General features: G+C 46.5%; 1 protein-coding gene across 4 annotated transcripts; it reads left to right on the top strand.

Moving 5' to 3' along the window:
• The first annotated feature begins 38 nt into the window (after positions 1–38).
• On the top strand, positions 39–17,667 carry bark (protein bark beetle). 4 transcript variants are annotated; one of them, XM_001356637.4, is made up of 12 exons: positions 39–180; positions 4,925–5,579; positions 7,728–7,906; positions 7,971–14,230; positions 14,286–14,497; positions 14,563–14,918; positions 14,982–15,107; positions 15,315–15,338; positions 15,401–15,498; positions 15,562–15,932; positions 15,992–16,216; positions 16,320–17,667. In XM_001356637.4, exons 2-12 carry the CDS (start codon positions 5,052–5,054, stop codon positions 17,379–17,381), a joined length of 9,441 nt encoding a protein of 3,146 aa, XP_001356673.4. In that variant the 5' UTR covers positions 39–180; positions 4,925–5,051; the 3' UTR covers positions 17,382–17,667. The 4 variants fall into 4 exon arrangements, with proteins under 4 accessions (XP_001356673.4, XP_033235622.1, XP_033235621.1 ...); XM_033379730.1 differs by having other exon boundaries at positions 68–118; XM_033379729.1 differs by lacking the exon at positions 39–180 and adding an exon at positions 4,038–4,115.
• Positions 17,668–18,151: the final 484 nt, after the last annotated feature.

Below are 18,151 nucleotides of genomic sequence, written 5' to 3'. Positions count from 1 at the left end.
CAGCGTGCTCAGCGGCGCTCCACGGAGCTCTCCAAATTCAAGTCTCGGCCACAATTCAGAAGGTGTACGACGACGCGACCGAGAAGACGTGTGCGCTCTGGATATATTGATCTCAACGGTGCTTTTCATTGTAGTAGCTTGTCACGTATACGTATACGTATACGTACACTCGAGCTTTGTGTAAGTGTGTGAGTGTGTGCGAGCGAAAGATCACTCTTGACCGCGCCTTAAACGCCAAAGCGAATAGCGTCGTTGCGATAAAGCCCTCAGATCCGATCGAAATTGTGAACAAAAATGCAAAATAATGAATTAAAAGTGTATAAAACTGTGAAAACTTCAACAATTTGAGGAAAATATCGTGTGCACGAATGCGAAAAAAGCCTAAAAGCTTCCAAAAAGTGAGGTTGTGTTGGTATTGGCTTGGCCAAAAAGTGTTACCAAACACACACACATACACACACACACACAGTGCCAGATACCAGTGCGCGGAGTACACAAAGAAAACCTACAAGAGGGAGAAAAACAGAGGCATTACCAAGACGGCGGGTTCTGGCCAAAAGAGATTGGGTTCTTGGCTTTGGTTTCGACTCGAGATATATTCGTTATTCTTAGAGGGGAACACTATGGATTGGTAGAGACTAGAGTGGGTCTCAGAGCAGCCATGTGTAAAGATTGCTGTTCGAGACCCCAACTTGAGAATTCTGCTGCGAACTGCTTTTACCTCTTCTTCGGCGCGTTGCACGCTTTCTTGCGTTTTGTGGACGACGGTTGTTGTTTTTTTTTTGTTCAGTGCCTAATTGCCACATCCGATCCACCAACATCTATGCCAATTTCTGTGGCCAATAAACTGCAACTTCAACTGTGCAAATGCGTTCAGCCAGCCGCAACGTTTTTGTTGCACTTGCCTCGCTCCCTCTCTCTCTAGCCCTCTCTCTAGCCCTCTCTTTTTTCTAAAGAGAGACAGGTTGCACCTCTGTAAGTTCCTCTGTTACTTCCGTTCTACATTATTACTCATCGGAAATTGTGTATAGGAAGCAGGCCGATGACGCGCCGCCCCTCGCCCCTCGCCCCTCGTCACCCCTCGGTTACAGGAATTAAAAGTTCATTTCGCTTACGTGAAAGGAAGTCGGACATTATCAATCATTCGGAATACGTTCTTATAGATAAGATGACCAGCAACGCAAAATAGTACAATAGATATTCTCAGTGCATTTTGTGGTGGAGCCCATAAATTCCCCTAGATACAAAAATATCTATAATAGAACATAATAAAAAACAAAGACAGTGTTTAAGGTATAGAAAAGTATTGCGACCAAGGGATGTCCATTAGTTGGTGCTTTTGATATCTCGTAAAATGTGAAAACTTTTGCATTTTCACCAGAAATGGCACCCAGGAATCATACAAAACTCTAGCATTGAAGGACTACAGCTAGTATTTTTTGATTTTAGCTCAAATTCTCTATATCGACAGTAAGCACAGATTTCCAATCCGAATTCCGATGTTCTGGGCAATGATATACCAAAACTATTATCTCTTCTCTCGGAGGTAACACAGAACCACAATTACCACTTTCACATCAAAAAAGACATACAGAAAGGTAGCCAGATAGTCATTAAAAGATACCCTCTTGAAGAGGGTTTCCTTGTCAAACAGAAAATCCCCCCACAATATACCCTTGCCCTCCGGCAGGGTATCAAAAGCTTGCTGGTCAATCTTATCACCATTTTAAGCATCAAGTCACATCATCAATGGCTGAATGAAAGAGTGAGAGAGAGAGAGAGAGAGCACATACTACTACATACCGATAAAGATAGAGATAGCATTAGGTGACTTATTGTGGGTTGTATTAGTCATGCGGCGCTCATCTCATTGATGCCGGCTAATGACTAACAAATACTAGATGCAAATTCGAGTTTAAAGCAAAATAGAAACAAAGCGAAAGCAAATTGAACAATGATGAGGCGGGGAACGAGCCTCAAGCTACCATAAAATTGTTTAGGTAATTGAATGGTGGCCACAAATGTGGTCCAACGGGTTGTTGAACCTCTGAAAGAACGGAAACTAAATTAAATTGCTGTAAAATTGGTCAAAAACAGCCGCACAGCAGGAAAACCCTTTCGAATGGCCAACCCACTGAGTGAAAGCTCGAACTAGAAAGACACGGAATAGAAGATAACTACGGGAATTTTGAGGTTTTACAAGAGTCGAAATATGATAGTATTTGAATAATAAATAGAACCAAGGCTGCAACGGTGTTATTAGGGTACAAAATTAGTTGTGATAAAAGATAATTTTATCTGTAGGATTATGGTAATAAAGTTTTCTTGGAGGCTTTGAAGAACTTTCGTGTTTTGAAGAACTACAGATATTTTTTCAAAATTATTAAAGTATTTGGATATTTTTCTTGAATTTCTTTGGAACAGATTTCTGATCTCTTTACAGAGATGTATGGAATTTACCTCATTAATACCCCAAAGATTCAAGTAAAAAGTTCAATCAATATATCCTTTGTGTCATTTCACTAATTTCATCAGAAAGTGAATTGCTTTTAGCACCTAATACCAATCAAAAAGTCCCATTAAAGCACTTAATAGATTGTTAAAAACTTTTTACAGATTGTTCCAAAATTAATGGTCACTCTGGTAAAAAAGAAATGCATATCCATGCCATAAAATACTAGTCAGGAGTAAGAGCAGGCCTAGTCCCACTCCCGGATCCCCTCTTAACGTTCACTTGGCTTTTGTGTTGAGCGCAAAATGCCAAACCAAACTAAAGTTAATAAACCCATAAAAAGGCAGACAATAAACTTTTGAATGCACTTCAAAACGCAGTCACTGCAACAGCAACGGCAACGGCAGTAACAACGTTCAACGTCAACGTTCAACGTCAACGACTTGCATCGCTTGCAGTTGAGTCACATCCAAGAAAAGATACAATCCACACACGCATCGCTTGCCTCCAAGCCACTTTGCATATTCGATAAATGTAAAATGCTGGTTGCCCCAAAAGATACCTAGGAGTAGGGGGTAGGGGGGTGTGCAGATGGAGTTGGGGGAGTTGTCAGAGGTGGAAATGCTTTCTTCTTTCTTACGCACACGTAACGCCACAAAGAAGACGAAGGAGAAGATGCAGTAGAAACAAGAAAACAGACAGAAACAACAGAGAAGCGTCAGATCTCGAGGAACAAAGCTCTCGGATACCCTTGCAGATTGATCTTTTATATGATTTGGGAAGGGGAAACTCCCCTAGAATATTGATCAAACTTTTATAGCTATGAAAATAATCCCTAAACTATAAGTATTGGAGTTTATTTGGATTAATCTTTAGCAAAAACTATATTTAAGGTATACAAATACTTGCTATAAGACGGATATCTTCTAGGGACCTATGACATGATTTTGAGATTATTAGCTATGAAGTTAAGGATGTTGGAATTTCTCACATATATTTTACTATCGACGATCGTATTTCCCATTCGATCCATCATATTCGATCGATTTCTGTGAAGCATACATTAATTTGTGATCTAATTTCAAAGGACTTTACTTGAAGCACACTTCCTGTATAAAAAAAAAACCTATTCCAAGTTTTAGTCTAATTTTGTGTGCCCTAAAAGTCGTACTTCTTCGCTAAACCGTTTTCTTCTCTCCCTTACAAAACTCTTCGGAAAACAGTAATACCCTTTCGGGTAGGGTATACCAAAAAAAAATACTTGCAGTGCGTGCGTCGCTCTCGCTCTGGCTACTCTCTTTATTCGGTGGCTCTCTTTCTGGCATGAATGAAATGCCTACACATTTACAGTTATTTTATAAAAGCGTTGGTGAGCGAGAGGGGGGTGGGGGTCTACAATATTTAACATGTTGTTGTTTTGTTCGGTTGCTTGGCGTCCACTCCGCTCTTTCGCTCTCTCTCCCCCTCTATCTCTTTCTCTGTCTCTCTGCCTTGTTGTGCCCCCACTCAGTCGCTCGCTCTCTCTCTGTCTCTCTTTCTGCAATGCACGTAATATAATATATGGAAACCCTCTTGGAGCTCAGTCGTCACAGTCGCTGCTAACGGTTCTTTGCGTATAGACGTGTTTTTTTTTTTGTTAAGGCACGATACAAACAAAAGCTGCGTGAGTGGGTTAGCGGGGGGAGCGGAAGGGGGTTGGGGAGTGCATTGGTATTTGTGTGTTGTGGCTTTTTGTGTGTGTTTGTTGTTCTGTGGGATTGGTAATATTTTCGGGCCCTGTTTTCCGTTGCGGCTTATCAGAGTTGTTAACAATGCAAGAGACGACGACGGCCTCTTGCCACAAAATTCTCAGGTTTCGGTTGGGAAATCTTCGAGAGGAAAAACATAGAGCTCCCCAGCAGAGAATGTTGTGAGGTGTTAACTGATGGAAGAATGCATGGAAATATAAATTAATATAAAAAGTGGGAAAATTGTTAGGAAAAAAAAGAAAACTGGGAACTTTGAGAGAAAATTCGGTGAAAAAAGCCGAAAAAATTGAACGTATAAAGTTATTTATGTGATTTTCCTTTATAAAAAAGGAACATTTTTTACAAATTAATATGAGAATTAACAGAAAGTGTGACTAAATAAATTTTAAAATTATTTTGAAACTAAACAATAAATTTTCGATGGAAAATAAATTATAAAGAAAATAAGAAAAAAATCGAATGCAATTGAGAAGTCACAAAATACACGTTTAAACGACATTTAAAAGTTTAAAAAGTGTTCAAATTTTCAAATAAAACAATTAAAGCTACAAATTAAGTTCAAATAAGTTTACGAAACCATAAAAATATGAACAAAAATAATACCCAACAAAATATGTATGCTAATTATATGAAAGTGTATGAAAAATAAAAAATATTTCAGTTAAATGTAACCAAAAATTATAAAAAAAAATATTAAATATTTTATTCCCTTTACTCCATCCAGCTTTTTAAACAACAATCCAACTGCCATGGAAAATATGTAAAAAAAATAGTTTAGTGCAATAAATAATTTAACGCGAAATTAAACGATATTCAACGATAAGGAAAAGTGATATAAAAACAATGCACAAATGAAGCTGCAACGACATAAAACGAACTGTCACAAATCACAAAGTCAACAAAAACACTGCCTGCCGCCCACTGCCCCACAATGGGGCAGCAACAACATATGGCTCCTGCTGCTGGGGGCCCTGCTGCTGTTGTCCTCGTGCCAACTGGGTCGCGCCCAACAGCCCCAACAGGGGCTGCCCCCAGCAGACACGGAGGTGGAGCTGCTGCAGGAGAATGATATCGAGTTCGCCAGTCTCGATGGCGCCACACAACTTCTACCCGCCACAAGGGCACATTCGGGAGACGCCACCATGACGCCGCCGCCGCCGCCGCCTCTGTCGACGCCAGTCCCGCTGACATCATCGTACACGGAGCTGCAGGGTGGCGAAATCCTCAGCGAGCGCACTCTCCGGCGCAGCGAGAGCCCGTACCTGGCGCGCGACGACCTCGAAGTGATGCGCGGAGCACGCCTGACCATCGAGCCGGGGGTCACCATTGAGTTTGCCCCCACCAAGGGCCTCAAAATAAAGGGAGTTCTCCAGGCAGTGGTAAGTTTTGAATGGAATATAAGGAATATACCAATGAGCCTTTGAAATTGAGGTCTTTATTTATTTATACCCTTTCCGTTTAGATATTGGGTTTTGATGGGATAGTGGGAGGAATGGTTGGAGATTAGGTAGATTTTCTTGGTTTAATTCAAATATTTTTGATTGAGTGGAAAATTTGTTTCTTTATTTTTCTTTTCTTGTTTAGTTTCTTTGATTTAAGGAAAGAAATATCTTATTGAAGTCTTTTCTTTTAATATTGAGTATTTTTAATATCTTTAAAATATAATAGAATTCAAAAATAATATGATAGAAATCCAAAGAAGTTGTATTATATTCAAATTATTTAAGGTTCTTTTGCAAGTCTAAATGGAAACTAAGATCTTCTTGCTTCTACGATCCATAAATATGTTTAGATTTCTTTAGTTTAGTCTATTTCCCAACTGCAGGGTACTCCTCGAATCAGCTTTGCTATCATTCCCGTAGGCACCTGTAGGCACCGTTTTGCGAATGATTAAGCGAGGGGCACCTGTTGCTATCAGAGGAACCTGCCCGTCGAATGAGTAACCCAAATGATAGATAAGCCCCACACACCACTGTCGTAGCGGAGTTCTCTCAATGTTGACTCTATCGGAGGGGCGATAAGATTGCGATTGTCTGATTTACACATTGTTCGAGAGGGGGAGATCCAAATTCCATATGGAGCGAGAGCACGGGCCGCAAGTAGTGGTAGGTTAGGGCGTCAGGGCATGCGCAATGGCCGGGGCTGTGACTGTGGCTGTGGCATGTGGCAAGTGGGTCACCAAGTTCAGGCGACAAACGACTTCCTTCCAATTACCGTTCTCATATCAAAGAGCCATGGTTGCATTCACTTTGCATGTTGTTCCGTTCTTTGAGAGCCGCTTAATCAGCGGTCAGGGGGTCATTAGGGGTTAATTAGATTTAAGTGAATGTCGGAGTCGCATAATTGACAAATTCATAAACCATAGACCCAAAGGGAAATGATTAAATTAGCTCTCGCTCTCTAGCTCTGAGCTCCTCCCATTCTTGAGATGATCTTCCAAAAATATTGAACTACTTTTTCACACTTTTATTTATTTATTTTTTTTTTGGGGATATGCAAAACAGCCGTGAGTCATGTGTTCTTTTGTGGGTTAAGAGTTCAATGGTGTTTGTCTTTAATTAAAGAAAATTAACTTTTCTTGGGGTGGGCGACTGTCTGTCTCAAAAGAGATATCTCTCCATATATTGAAGATCTTCTTGATAGACACTGCATAGGTGTTAATTGATGATGATGATGTATACTACGTATTTTTCCAAATGATTTTCATTGGCAAACGAAGGCCAAATGGCGAGAAGATATCATAATTGAAAATGAAAATAATTGCAAGTCTCGTGAGAGCAGAAAAGTCAAAAGTGAAAATGTGTGCGCCAACTGGGAATGAAACCACACAAAAGCGTCAAAGAAGAGAGTTAATAACAGAGATACAGATACAGTTTCCAGAGGTCGCACGTTTTCATAATTTTATGAGTTTTTTTCTAAGCAAATTACTCGTTTTTAAAGCTTTTTTTTTTGGTGGGAAGAAACACAAATATTTGGGAAGGTAATTAAAGGTAGTAAAAATAAAATCTTACCATAAGATTGCGAGATAAGTCTTAAATATTCCATGTCCGATGAGCATTTTACCCTAGAAAGAAATGGGTTTAATTGGAATAATTTCAGAATTGATTTGGTTTCAATATCTATTGAGTATTTTATATGTTGGATTGAATTTCTATCTCTTACATATAGAGGGCTAAAGAGTTGGGGTGTCTCCAGTCTCCTGGTTTTTAAAAGATTTTCCACAAACGTTAAAAAAAAATAATAAAAATTTTTTAATAAATTAATCAGTTTTCTATAGATTACCTAATTTTTTTAAGCCCGAAAAGTGGTCTTTAACTTGTAACGCAATAAATTCTGTAATTTCCTTAAATATTATATATATTTATCCATATAACTGGATAATAGCTTGAGTTTCCTTTGAATCTGTGTACTCCATAGTTTTCAGAATTAAAGGATATATTTGTACTAATTGTAGACTTTTTTCCACGCCCAAAACTTTGATTCTTCACAGCTTCCGAATTGTTATTAATTGTTACTTTCCTTTCCAGGGCACCCCAACAGAAAGAATTGTGCTGAAGTCCCAGAGCAATACAGCAAACTATAAAATGGAGCTGCCCGATGACCAGGAGAAGGGCATACGTCTGGTAGATGGACCCACTCCCGTCGAGGGAAGACTGCAGCTGTACCACAAAGGTGCCTGGCGATCAGTGTGCTCCAACTCTAGAAAGTAGGCCAAAACAGGCTAATAAAAGTCCCCAAATATCATAGTAATAAATACATTCCATTTCCAGTTGGACCCTGGCCGATTATGGTGTGGCCTGCAAGCAGTTGGGCTATAGAGGCGGTCGCTTCTGGAACTGGGTGGAAAGGACGCCAGGATACTATCCGCGACTGCTTTACGAGCAGCCCAAGTGTCGGGGAGGAGAGAACCAGCTGGTGGACTGTGCCTGGAGCACCCGGCAGATGGGAGCCGGAGCCTGCGATTACCACAACGACTTGGGTATCCAGTGCCAGCCGGTTCATGCCGAGCCCCTGGGACATTGGCGTGGCATCTACTTCGATAATGCACCATCCACAAAGGCCCTGGGAAGGGACAACACCGTGTACGCTGCCCGTTCGGAATCACGTCTGAAGTATGTGGACATAATACGAGCAGGAAACGGCGAGGGTTTCAGTGCGAAATCCGCTGTAGAGGTCCAGGGTTTGCCCCCGCAAATGGAGCATGTGGTGATCAGTCACTCGGCCTACACGGGATTCAACAGCACCCTTCCGTGGGCAGGATTCCACCTGCAGAATGTCACCGTCCGAAAGAGCAACGGCATCGGAGTGTTTGTCAATTCCAGCCAGGGATTGGTGCAGCTCGATGGCTGTTCGATTGTGGACAATGCGGCAGACGGTGTCAAATATGTGGGCCACGATCTGCGCGGCACAGAGCGGAAGGACCGGGCGAGCATCTATGACTTTTGCACGCTGCCCACGACCTCGGGGCAAACGTACCCCATTTCGCTGTCCTTCACCCAGAAATACTATGCCGGCTCGGCCAAGGAGTGCGGCAAGTACTTCTTCACGCGTCCCGGTTACCTGTTGACCCTACACTTCGAGCACTTTGTCCTGATGCAAAACGAGACGGCCACCGTGGAGATCTACGACGGAGCCTCCACCAACGATCGACTGCTGTTCCAGTGGCAGGCGAGAAACTCCACGCGGCCACAGAGTGTGACCACCACCAGGGAGAAGATGTTTGTCCGGATACGTGCCGATGCCAGGCAGGAGATGAATGGCTACTTCCGGATCACCTCCGGCGACTCAGTGGCCTACGATCTGAAGGTTTCCCAATCCACCGTGGAGGATAATGGCGGCCGTGGCGTGGCCATCGACAACATCCGCTCGAAGATACACGTCCACAGCAGCTCCGTCTCCGGCAATGGCCATGTGGCGGGTGTGCATGTGACCAGCGGTGCCGGAGATGTGAACATCACCAGCTCCAACATCAGCTTCAACAATGGAGCCGGTGTGAACATCACGTATTATGGAGGAAACAGGAACATCTCGCGGTCAGCGCTGACGGCGAACAAGGGCTATGGAGTGGCCACATGGCTGAATCACACCACGGAAATCGATCGAGTGGAGTACATACCCTTCAATCAGACCAGCGTGGTGGAGTACTCCCAGATAGGAGGGAACCTGGAGACGGGTGTATTCCATGGCAACTTTTGCCGCCCCATTTGGGTGAACATCACCGGCAACAGCTTCAACGGGAGCCAGCAGAACGATGTCTTCATCGAGTCCTGCTACCAGGCCACGGCCAATGGTCTGCCGAACATGCAGCTCCAGCTGGGACACAATCAGTTCAAGTACTCGCAAGCAAACTCCATAAACCTAAGTCCCGCCCTGAATCTCCAGGGACGGATCGAGTTCAACGTGTTCCGCTTTGGCTCCTACGGATGTCTCTATGTGAACAACGATTACATTTATCCGGAGTTCAACTATTTCCCCGTAAAGCTAATCATTCAAAGCAATTACTTCATGCGGAACAGTGGTGTCCACGTGGTGTCCTTGGGTCTGTCGCCCTACAGCCGAGCAGAGGTGCAGTACATTCTCTTCACGCGGAACTTCGTGCGGAGCAACAACATTACGGAGGCCTTTGGACCGCTGATTGCTGGCAGTGAGGGTTCTGACGGTGCGGGCAGACTCAATCCCAGATCCCGGGTGGCAGCTCCTGTGGTTGTGGGCTCCAGCAATGTGGACATCTTCCGGAATATCCTCCACAATCTAGACTCCATGTACGAGATTGGCTCACAGCTGACGGACCAGAGCAAGATCATTAATGCCACCTGCAACTGGCTCGGACACACCGACGAGAACCGCATCTATGCGAGACTCTTCCATCGCAATGATCGCTATAATCTGGCAAAGATCAACTACATTCCCTACCTGCTGCACAGCTCTAATCCTGGATCCACTGCCATGATCACTGTGTCGACTGTGGTGCCGCGATTCTTTCACGAAGGCAGCGATGTCATCGGGGGCGAGGTGGATGGCCAGGATATGGTCCCGGCAGGCACTTACACGGTCACCAAGGACATCAACATTCGGCCAGGAGGAAAGCTCATTCTCCAGCCAGGAACTACGCTGAGATTCGAGCCCAGTGTCGGCATGATGGTGGCAGGCAAACTGGAGGCAAGAGGTCGCCGACCCGACGACATACTCTTCACCCTCAAAAGGGAGACCATCATTGGGGAGCACAACGATACGGAGACCGTCGATTTGGACAGCGAAACGGAGGCCATTGACATGGAAACGGAGGTCATTCCCTCCGATGGCGTCCCCAGGATTCCGGTGCGTCTTGTGGGTGGTGCGGGCGCCAATGAGGGAAGGCTACAGATGTACATCAAGGGGCGCTGGGGCACCGTCTGTGATTATGGCTGGAGTGTGCTGAACGCTGCTTTGGTGTGCCACCAATTGGGTTACTCCCTGAATCCCCAGGATTGGCGACTACTTCGCTCACAGCTGCCGAGTGCAGGCACCTCCGAGGACATCCTGGTGGCCAATGTGCGGTGCACACTTCAGGATAAAGACGTCACAAAGTGCAGGGCGGAGTACGAGTTCGAGAACACGTGCAGCCATGAAAACGACGTGGGTTTGCGGTGCTACGAGGGTGCCTGGGCGGGCGTACGCTTCAGCATGCTCGCGGAGAGAGCAGACCTTCAGTATGTGACCGTCGAGAAAGCAGGACTCTTCGACTACACCACGAATGCCTTCCGGCCGGCCGTGCAAATGGATCATGCCCGTCACAATCTGGAGAACGTGCGAGTGGTGAACAATCTTCAGGATGGTCTGGGCATCATCTATGCGGACATTTATGCTGGCAAGTCGGTGAACAACATCAAGAACTCGGAGTTCTCTGGCAATCAGGGTAGCGGCATCAGCTTCAAGCAGTTGGATTTCCGCATCTCCGGGTCCATCATCAAGGAGAATCGTGGCAGTGGCATCACCCACGATGCGGTGATCTCAGCACTCGATCAGAAGGAGATCGGCGGATGGTTCAGCATGGCCACGGACTTCAACGCTTACGACACAGACTACGATCCTTATTTGCTGCCCCATGAGATAGCCAACATCGATCTGGGCACCTTCGAGCACAAGTATATTCGCACCGAGGAGCTCTTGGGACAGTCCATCAGTCGGAAGATTGTGGTCCAGTGCCCTGCGGGCTACGTGATAGGCATACAACTCCTCAATCCCATACACAATCTGTCGACGGAGAGCATCAGCATCTTGAATGCACGAACGGAGAATATAAGGAGCGATCTGTGGCAGGTGAAGCGCGACCTGAATGTCTTCCCCGTGACAAGCAGCAGCTACGGCATCATTATTTACTACGAGAGTGGCCTACACGCCCTGGGTGGAGCTGTCCTTATGCTGAGTACAGTCACGGCACCCGTTCAAAACATACGTAACCGGATTGTCAGCGGACCAGTGCCCACCCTCCTCATACGATCCACAAAGATCCAGAAGAATCTGAGGGGCATAACGGGCATTTACTACAACCGCTATATAGGGGACAATGGAGAGAACTATCTGCGGAAGGCCAATGAATCCATACGTCTGATCAACTCGGAGCTGAGCTACAACGATCACGAGGCGATTCTCATTCGGTCACCCTTTTGGGACGTGATATCCAGCAATCTCTCAGAGGTCACCATCCACGTGAACGGTTCTTTGATCTCCCAGAACGGTCATGGCATCCGTCAGATGTCCAAGGATCTGCGCTCTTCCAACAATCTCTTCCATTATGTGATACAGGACACCACCGTGGAGCAGAACACCCATGGGGGCTTCCAGGTGGCTCTGCCGTACGTCTGGCAGTACAACGAGAACTTCACGCACTCCATTTACTTTGGGAACAGCACCTGGCAGCGGAATCGCGACTTTCACATATCCGTTCATGGCCACTATACCGTGTTCAATATCACCTCGAATGTCTTCAGGGAGAACAATTGTCCGAATGCTCTGATAGCCCTCGATGGCATGGAGAAACGTCTGAAATTCGACAATAATCGTTTTGAATCGAACAATGCCAAGTTTGTGCTGCTCTTTAAGGCTGATTCGCTGAGCGAAATCATCGGACAGGTGCCCGCCAGCATAGAATACAACAGCTTCAAGGGCAACAAGATTGTCACCTTCACTGCCGACTACAGACATCACTATTTGAAGGCCGTCAGGAAGCTGCGAAAACAGCATCGTCTGCCCACCGCAGTGATCCGTTTGGACGGTGTCCAGAACGTGAGACTCTATCGAAATCTTATAGCAGAGAACGACATGGACTACAACCTGGTGGCGGGTGTCAGATCCGCCAGATTGAACAACTATTTTGAGGCCCGAGAGAACTGGTGGGGCACCAGGGACACCGCCCATATAGAGTCCAAGATCTTTGACTTTGACAACTGGAACGATCATGCGGATGTGATATATCAGCCGTTCTTGATCGAGGATAGCTACGACGCGAGTGTCTCCGTGGTGGTGCCTTTCAATCAGGACCAGGAGATCGATCTCTATACGTATCGTGGCGGCAGGGTCTACAAGGATCTGACGCTGCTCAAGCAGAGCTCTCCCTACTACATATCGTCGGATATCACAGTGATGCCTGGCAAAACCCTGACCATTAATCACGGCGTGACCATGGAGTTTGAGCCGAATGTGGGTATCCTCGTTCTTGGAACTCTAATGGCCATTGGCTACAAGGAGTCGCCGATTGTGATGCGTCCCTTCCGGAACGCCACCCGCGAGTCCATGGTGGAGGCACAGCCCCGGAAGCGTGCCCTGGAGGATATGAGTGCGGCTCTCACCGATTTCGATTCCATTCGATTGTGCACCAGTGCCAACAACTGCACGGGGGAGGCGGACGGACTGTTCGGCCTGAATGAGGGATTCCTGGAGTACTTTAATCACACGACGCTGCAGTGGGTGCCCATATGCGATGGTCGCTTCACCGAACGCAATGCCCAGGTCGTGTGCCGGGAGCTGGGCTTCGATCCCCTGAATGTCTACTATGGCCACGACAGGCGCATTGAGTTCCACACGAACTCGCTGACTCGCATTTGGTCCTGGGTGCAGCCCCTGGAGTGTCGTGGCGATGAAGAGCGCATGGAGGACTGTGCAGAGCGGCTAAATGGTCAGCTCTACGGGCACCGTCACGAGTGCAAGTGGGACGATGTCTATGTCTTCGTGAGCTGCAATAGTGTGGCCGACGATGAGGTCTACTGGGGAGGGGTACGTTTCGCCAACTCAAAGTTCGAGGAGATCCAATACGAGCATCGTCTGCACAACACTCGCTCCCATGCCCGTCTTCCTTTGAGGGAAAGTCAATTGGAGTACGTGAAGATCGAGCAGGCGGGTATCCTGCACAATCACAAGGCAGCCGCCATACAGGCCATCCACAAGAATCCCACCATAAGTTCCGTGAGCATCGAGAACTCGGCCAATCACGGCATCAATCTGATTGCGCCCAGTGGCAAGCTCAATCTCAATCATCTGAACATCAACAAGACCCTGGGAACAGGCATCAGCATTGTTTCGCTCACTGGAGAGGGACGGGACAGCGATGAATCCAGCTTTTCGCCATTGAAAAATCTCGATCTTCCCTACAAGCTCTTCTCGTTGGTGGACATCTGTGATCCCCAGAAGGTGCTGGACATCGAAGAACGCATGCTCATCTACTACAAGTACGACAATAATCCGGTCAACTGTGTGAAGATCTTCACGTCTGCCTTCCGCGCCAAACCCATTGGATTCCGCCTGCTTCAGTCCAATCTGTTCAATCACTCAAAGCTCTACGGCAGGACGGACTTCATCAAGTTGTACGACGGCGATATCTACAATGTGACGGCCACGTATCTGGGGAAGATCGAGTCGGATACGGGCAACCAGCGATCCTTCTTCAAGACCAAAGGACCTACGATGAGTCTCCAGCTGGTGGCGAGTGGCGCCCCAGAAACCCATGGTTTTATAGCGGAAGTGGTCACGGTGCCCATCTCCACTTTGGGACAAAGTAAGCTCTAGAATACCCATATATATTGGCCCTTTTAACCCTTGGTTTGCTACAGATCGCGATGCCCTGCACAACATCACGGATACACACATCTCGGGTGCCATGAAGGGGGCTGTTAGCTATGCCTCGGCGGGTGAAGTGACCCCCACACTGACCCTAATTGGAAATCGTATTGAGAAGAACTGTCGCCAGTTGTATGGCAACTTTTCCACCTGCGCCTCGGCCCTGAATTTGGATGTGCAGAACATGAACTCCATGTACTTTATGGTGAGTAAAACTAGTCACTGAACCAGCTCAATATCTGATCCCTCTTCCTCTCTCTCCTCTTGCAGAACAACCTCCTTTTGGAGAACCAGGGCGGGCTACGCATTCGCGCTGATTCGCGTGGCTCCGCCACATCCCTGAGAGGCTTCATCCATCACAATCTCTTCATGAGGAATCGCAATCGTCCCGCTCTTTATGTGGAAGGACGCCAGTCGTCTCCCTACCAGGAAGTGGAGCTCTATCGCAATTACTTTGCCCAGAACATGGCTGGCTATGAGGATGTGATTAGGCTGTGCCAAGTGGTCTCCAACTTCAGCTACAACTATGTCCACAGCAACATCGGCGGACGCATCATGGAGGTCTCTGGTTTCGAGAAAGTCCGCCTGCAGATCTATCAAACCACAGCCCATAATGGTTTCTATAGGTAAACGATCATATGCTTATAATATTCAAAGAATTTTGACTTAAATATATCCTTTCCTTGTAGAAATGTTGCCACCAATTGGATGACTAGGGCCACGGTTGTGGCCGGCACCGCAGGTCAGCAATATGTGGATAATATCTTTGAGAACTACGAGAACGATTATGAACTGCTGACTGTTAATAATTCCATGTAAATATGCGATTTAATATAGTCTTAAGCAAAAGGAGTCGATTTTCTAGTCCTTTTATTCTTTTGAAATCTTCTTTCTATATATCTAAATAATTCGATAAGTAGTTTCTTTATATCTCGACTCCTGAGCTCTTCTTCTAGGTCTTCTTTGTGGGAACTTTACTAATTTCTTTCCTTGATCTATTTTTCTTCTATGTCTATTTGTAGTATGAGTTTTGACTATGAAAACAGGTAAGATATACCTATAAAAAACCCTCTAAGAACCCCTGCTAATGTATAAATCTCACCCCTAGGACCTTTGAAACCTGGAGTTCGAGGATCGATGCCCGTCACAACTATTGGAGTTACAATAACACTATTTCAGTACAGTCACGCATCAAAGATAAATCAGGTTAGCTTTTGTATGAAAATATCTCCTTTTTGAAGAATATTTAACCCTTCGAATGCCTTCCAGATGATCCCATGCTGCTGGAAGTGCTGGCCGTGCCCTTCCAAATGAACAATGAAACCATTTTGGATGGCAAATGTCCACCGGGCTGGGGTCTGGTCCATGACACTTGCTTCATTTATGTTGGGGCGCCAATGACCTTCCACGAGGCGCGTGACTTCTGTCGCTCGGAGAACTCCACGATGCCGTTTATCAGAACGGATCAGACCACGTTGTGGAAGTATCTGCAGAGCCAGATGCGGCATCTGAAGTATCCCGAAAAGGTGTGGATACAGGACTACAATCACATCGAGCGCTGCACGAGCTTCGTGTTCGGGGAGATCGAGGTGGAAGACTGTGCCAAGGAAAGGGGCTTCATATGCGAAATGGATCCCAGAGTAAGTCTATTCAGCAGGGGGAATCCTGAGCCTTAATTCATGAATCCCTTTTTCCTTAGGTGATCATTGATCCTTTGTCCTGGCGTGCTGACATTTTTGCCATTAGTATTATCTCGGCCTTTGTGCTGGCCATCATCCTGCTCATTCTGGTGGCCTTCTGCTGGTTCGCCAAGTCCAAGCATCGTCATGTGCAGCGCCTCCAACGGAGGAACAGCATCCGGCAGAGTCTGCGGAGTCTCAACAGCATCGATCCCCAGGGATCACTGCGAAGGCGACCCAATTATGTATGATTTCAGAAACCCTTTCTTTTCGTTTGAATTTAAGTTGATTTTTGTTTCGTTTTTTCTTACCCTTTGGTTCCATCATCCTCATCATCATCGTTATCAGAATATGTCCAGCAATGGCACTCTGTCCAAGAGCCAGGACTACAAGCAGATGGTGGCCAACGGTTCCATCGATTCCATGGACAAGAGTGTCCTCAGCTCCGAGGCGGGCAGCTTCGAGGGCTACGAACAGAAGCCCCACTACAATGAGTACGTGAATCAGAATGCCCTGAGGCCAGCGCAGGCGCCACAGGATCATCACCAGCAGTCCTCCTCCCCCCATAAGGTGGCCACCATTTCCAAGGCCACGGGTCATCGGGCACGCACTGCAGCCGCCGCTGCGGCCCTCGAGCCATCGGATGCCTTTGAGTTGAGTTACCGGAACGAGGGCTTCCGGGATAACTCCACGTATGGCGGCGGAACCAGGGCAAACTCAATTAGCACCAGTGTGGCCGAGGACACGCCCATTATCCATCAAACGGATGCGGAAGGAGAGGAGGTGGGCTCCGATTACTACGGCAATGCCAGTACCCTACCCTTGAGAACGGACACAGGTGGCAGTAGCACGGGCGGCGTGTCACGAGGCAGACGCGGCCAACCCGGCCTGGCGTTCCTCAGCGAACTGAAGCAGAATCTGCCAGAGTATCAGCGGAGCTCCCACAGCAGCTTCATGCCACAGAGGAGCAGCGGCGAGTCGCTGCCCTTCGACCAGAAGTTGGATCAATTCAACTACTCCACAGAGTCATCGCTGTACCGCCCGGCGCCATCAGTGCCTGCTGCCAAGACGGCGCAGCAGCAGCAACAGGACATGCGGCGTCCGGACTCGTACTATACGGCCGTGAGAAGCAGCAAGGCGCCCACATCACACTACCGGACACCCCGTCCGTTGGCACAACCGCCTGCGGCGCCCACGGCACAGGCGCGGCCCAAGACTGTCTACCAGACGGCCTCCGAGGAGTCCTCGCCCACGACGCCCTCGCCGCTGGCCGTGACCAACTCTTACCATCGATCCAAGTCGGAGGCTCTGCTGGAGACCGATTTCGATCACGATGATGGTTCCGGGGGACTGCAACCGCTGCAGACGAACGGACGGAGTCACAGTCAACCCCTGGAGACGGCTATGTGAGGAGTTTGGCTCCACTTCATACTCTATTTGCACCTAAGCGTCACTTCACTTCCTAGTTTTTAGTTTTGCATTGAACGAACCCGAAACGAGATTATGCTAGCCGACACGATCGATATTGAGAGACGAAGACGCCCGCCCGTTGTTTTTTGTGGTATACTTAGATCATTCCATCCATTAGTTATAGTCCAAATTTAATTATAATCGAAACGAGAGCAAACAAAATACGAATTAGCCTTAAGTTGTTGTAAATAAACATATGAGAAAATGACTAAAAATTAAAAGAGAACAAGAAGTCGTTTTAAATTTAAGGAAGTATTGTACTTTTAAATTTAAATTTGAATGAAAACGATAACGATTGTGTGGCTCAATTGTGACGTCAGTGGAGACCAGTGACGCCAGGCAAAAGTCACAAAAAAAGGACAAACCGACAAATAATCCAATATTGGCGGCTGTTTCTTTCTGAACCACCGAACAAATTCCCTCCTGCTCTCCCCCCGACGACTCCAGCGGCAATTTAAAATATACATTCGTTTACAAGCACTGAAAAGTGTTTGGAAATAGTGTGACCAGCTCAGCAAATTCGAATTGAACAACAAATTCAAATTCAAAATGATTTATCTGATGGTATGAATACTTTTGTGCAATTCTGTTTGTTTCTTAAATTTATTACAGGTAAGAGTACCCCTACTGTCACTATCGATACTATAGATTTTCGCTCTATAATATTGGATCGTTGCCTTTGAATTGAAATTAAGCCTGAAATATTCAAT

Source organism: Drosophila pseudoobscura, chromosome 4, assembly GCF_009870125.1.
Source record: "Drosophila pseudoobscura strain MV-25-SWS-2005 chromosome 4, UCI_Dpse_MV25, whole genome shotgun sequence".
Taxonomy (NCBI): domain Eukaryota; kingdom Metazoa; phylum Arthropoda; class Insecta; order Diptera; family Drosophilidae; genus Drosophila; species Drosophila pseudoobscura.
The sequence above is the reverse complement of the archived record's forward strand: the minus strand, read 5'-3'. Positions and strand labels throughout refer to the sequence as shown.

Bases quoted from the DNA above. Each gene is read 5' to 3' on its own strand.
- bark (XM_001356637.4), top strand. From the start codon at position 5,052: ATGAAGCTGCAACGACATAAAACGAACTGTCACAAATCACAAAGTCAA. The intron at 14,919-14,981 runs GTAAACGATCAT...CTTTCCTTGTAG, and splicing joins GCCCATAATGGTTTCTATAG to AAATGTTGCCACCAATTGGA. The intron at 15,933-15,991 runs GTAAGTCTATTC...CTTTTTCCTTAG, and splicing joins TATGCGAAATGGATCCCAGA to GTGATCATTGATCCTTTGTC.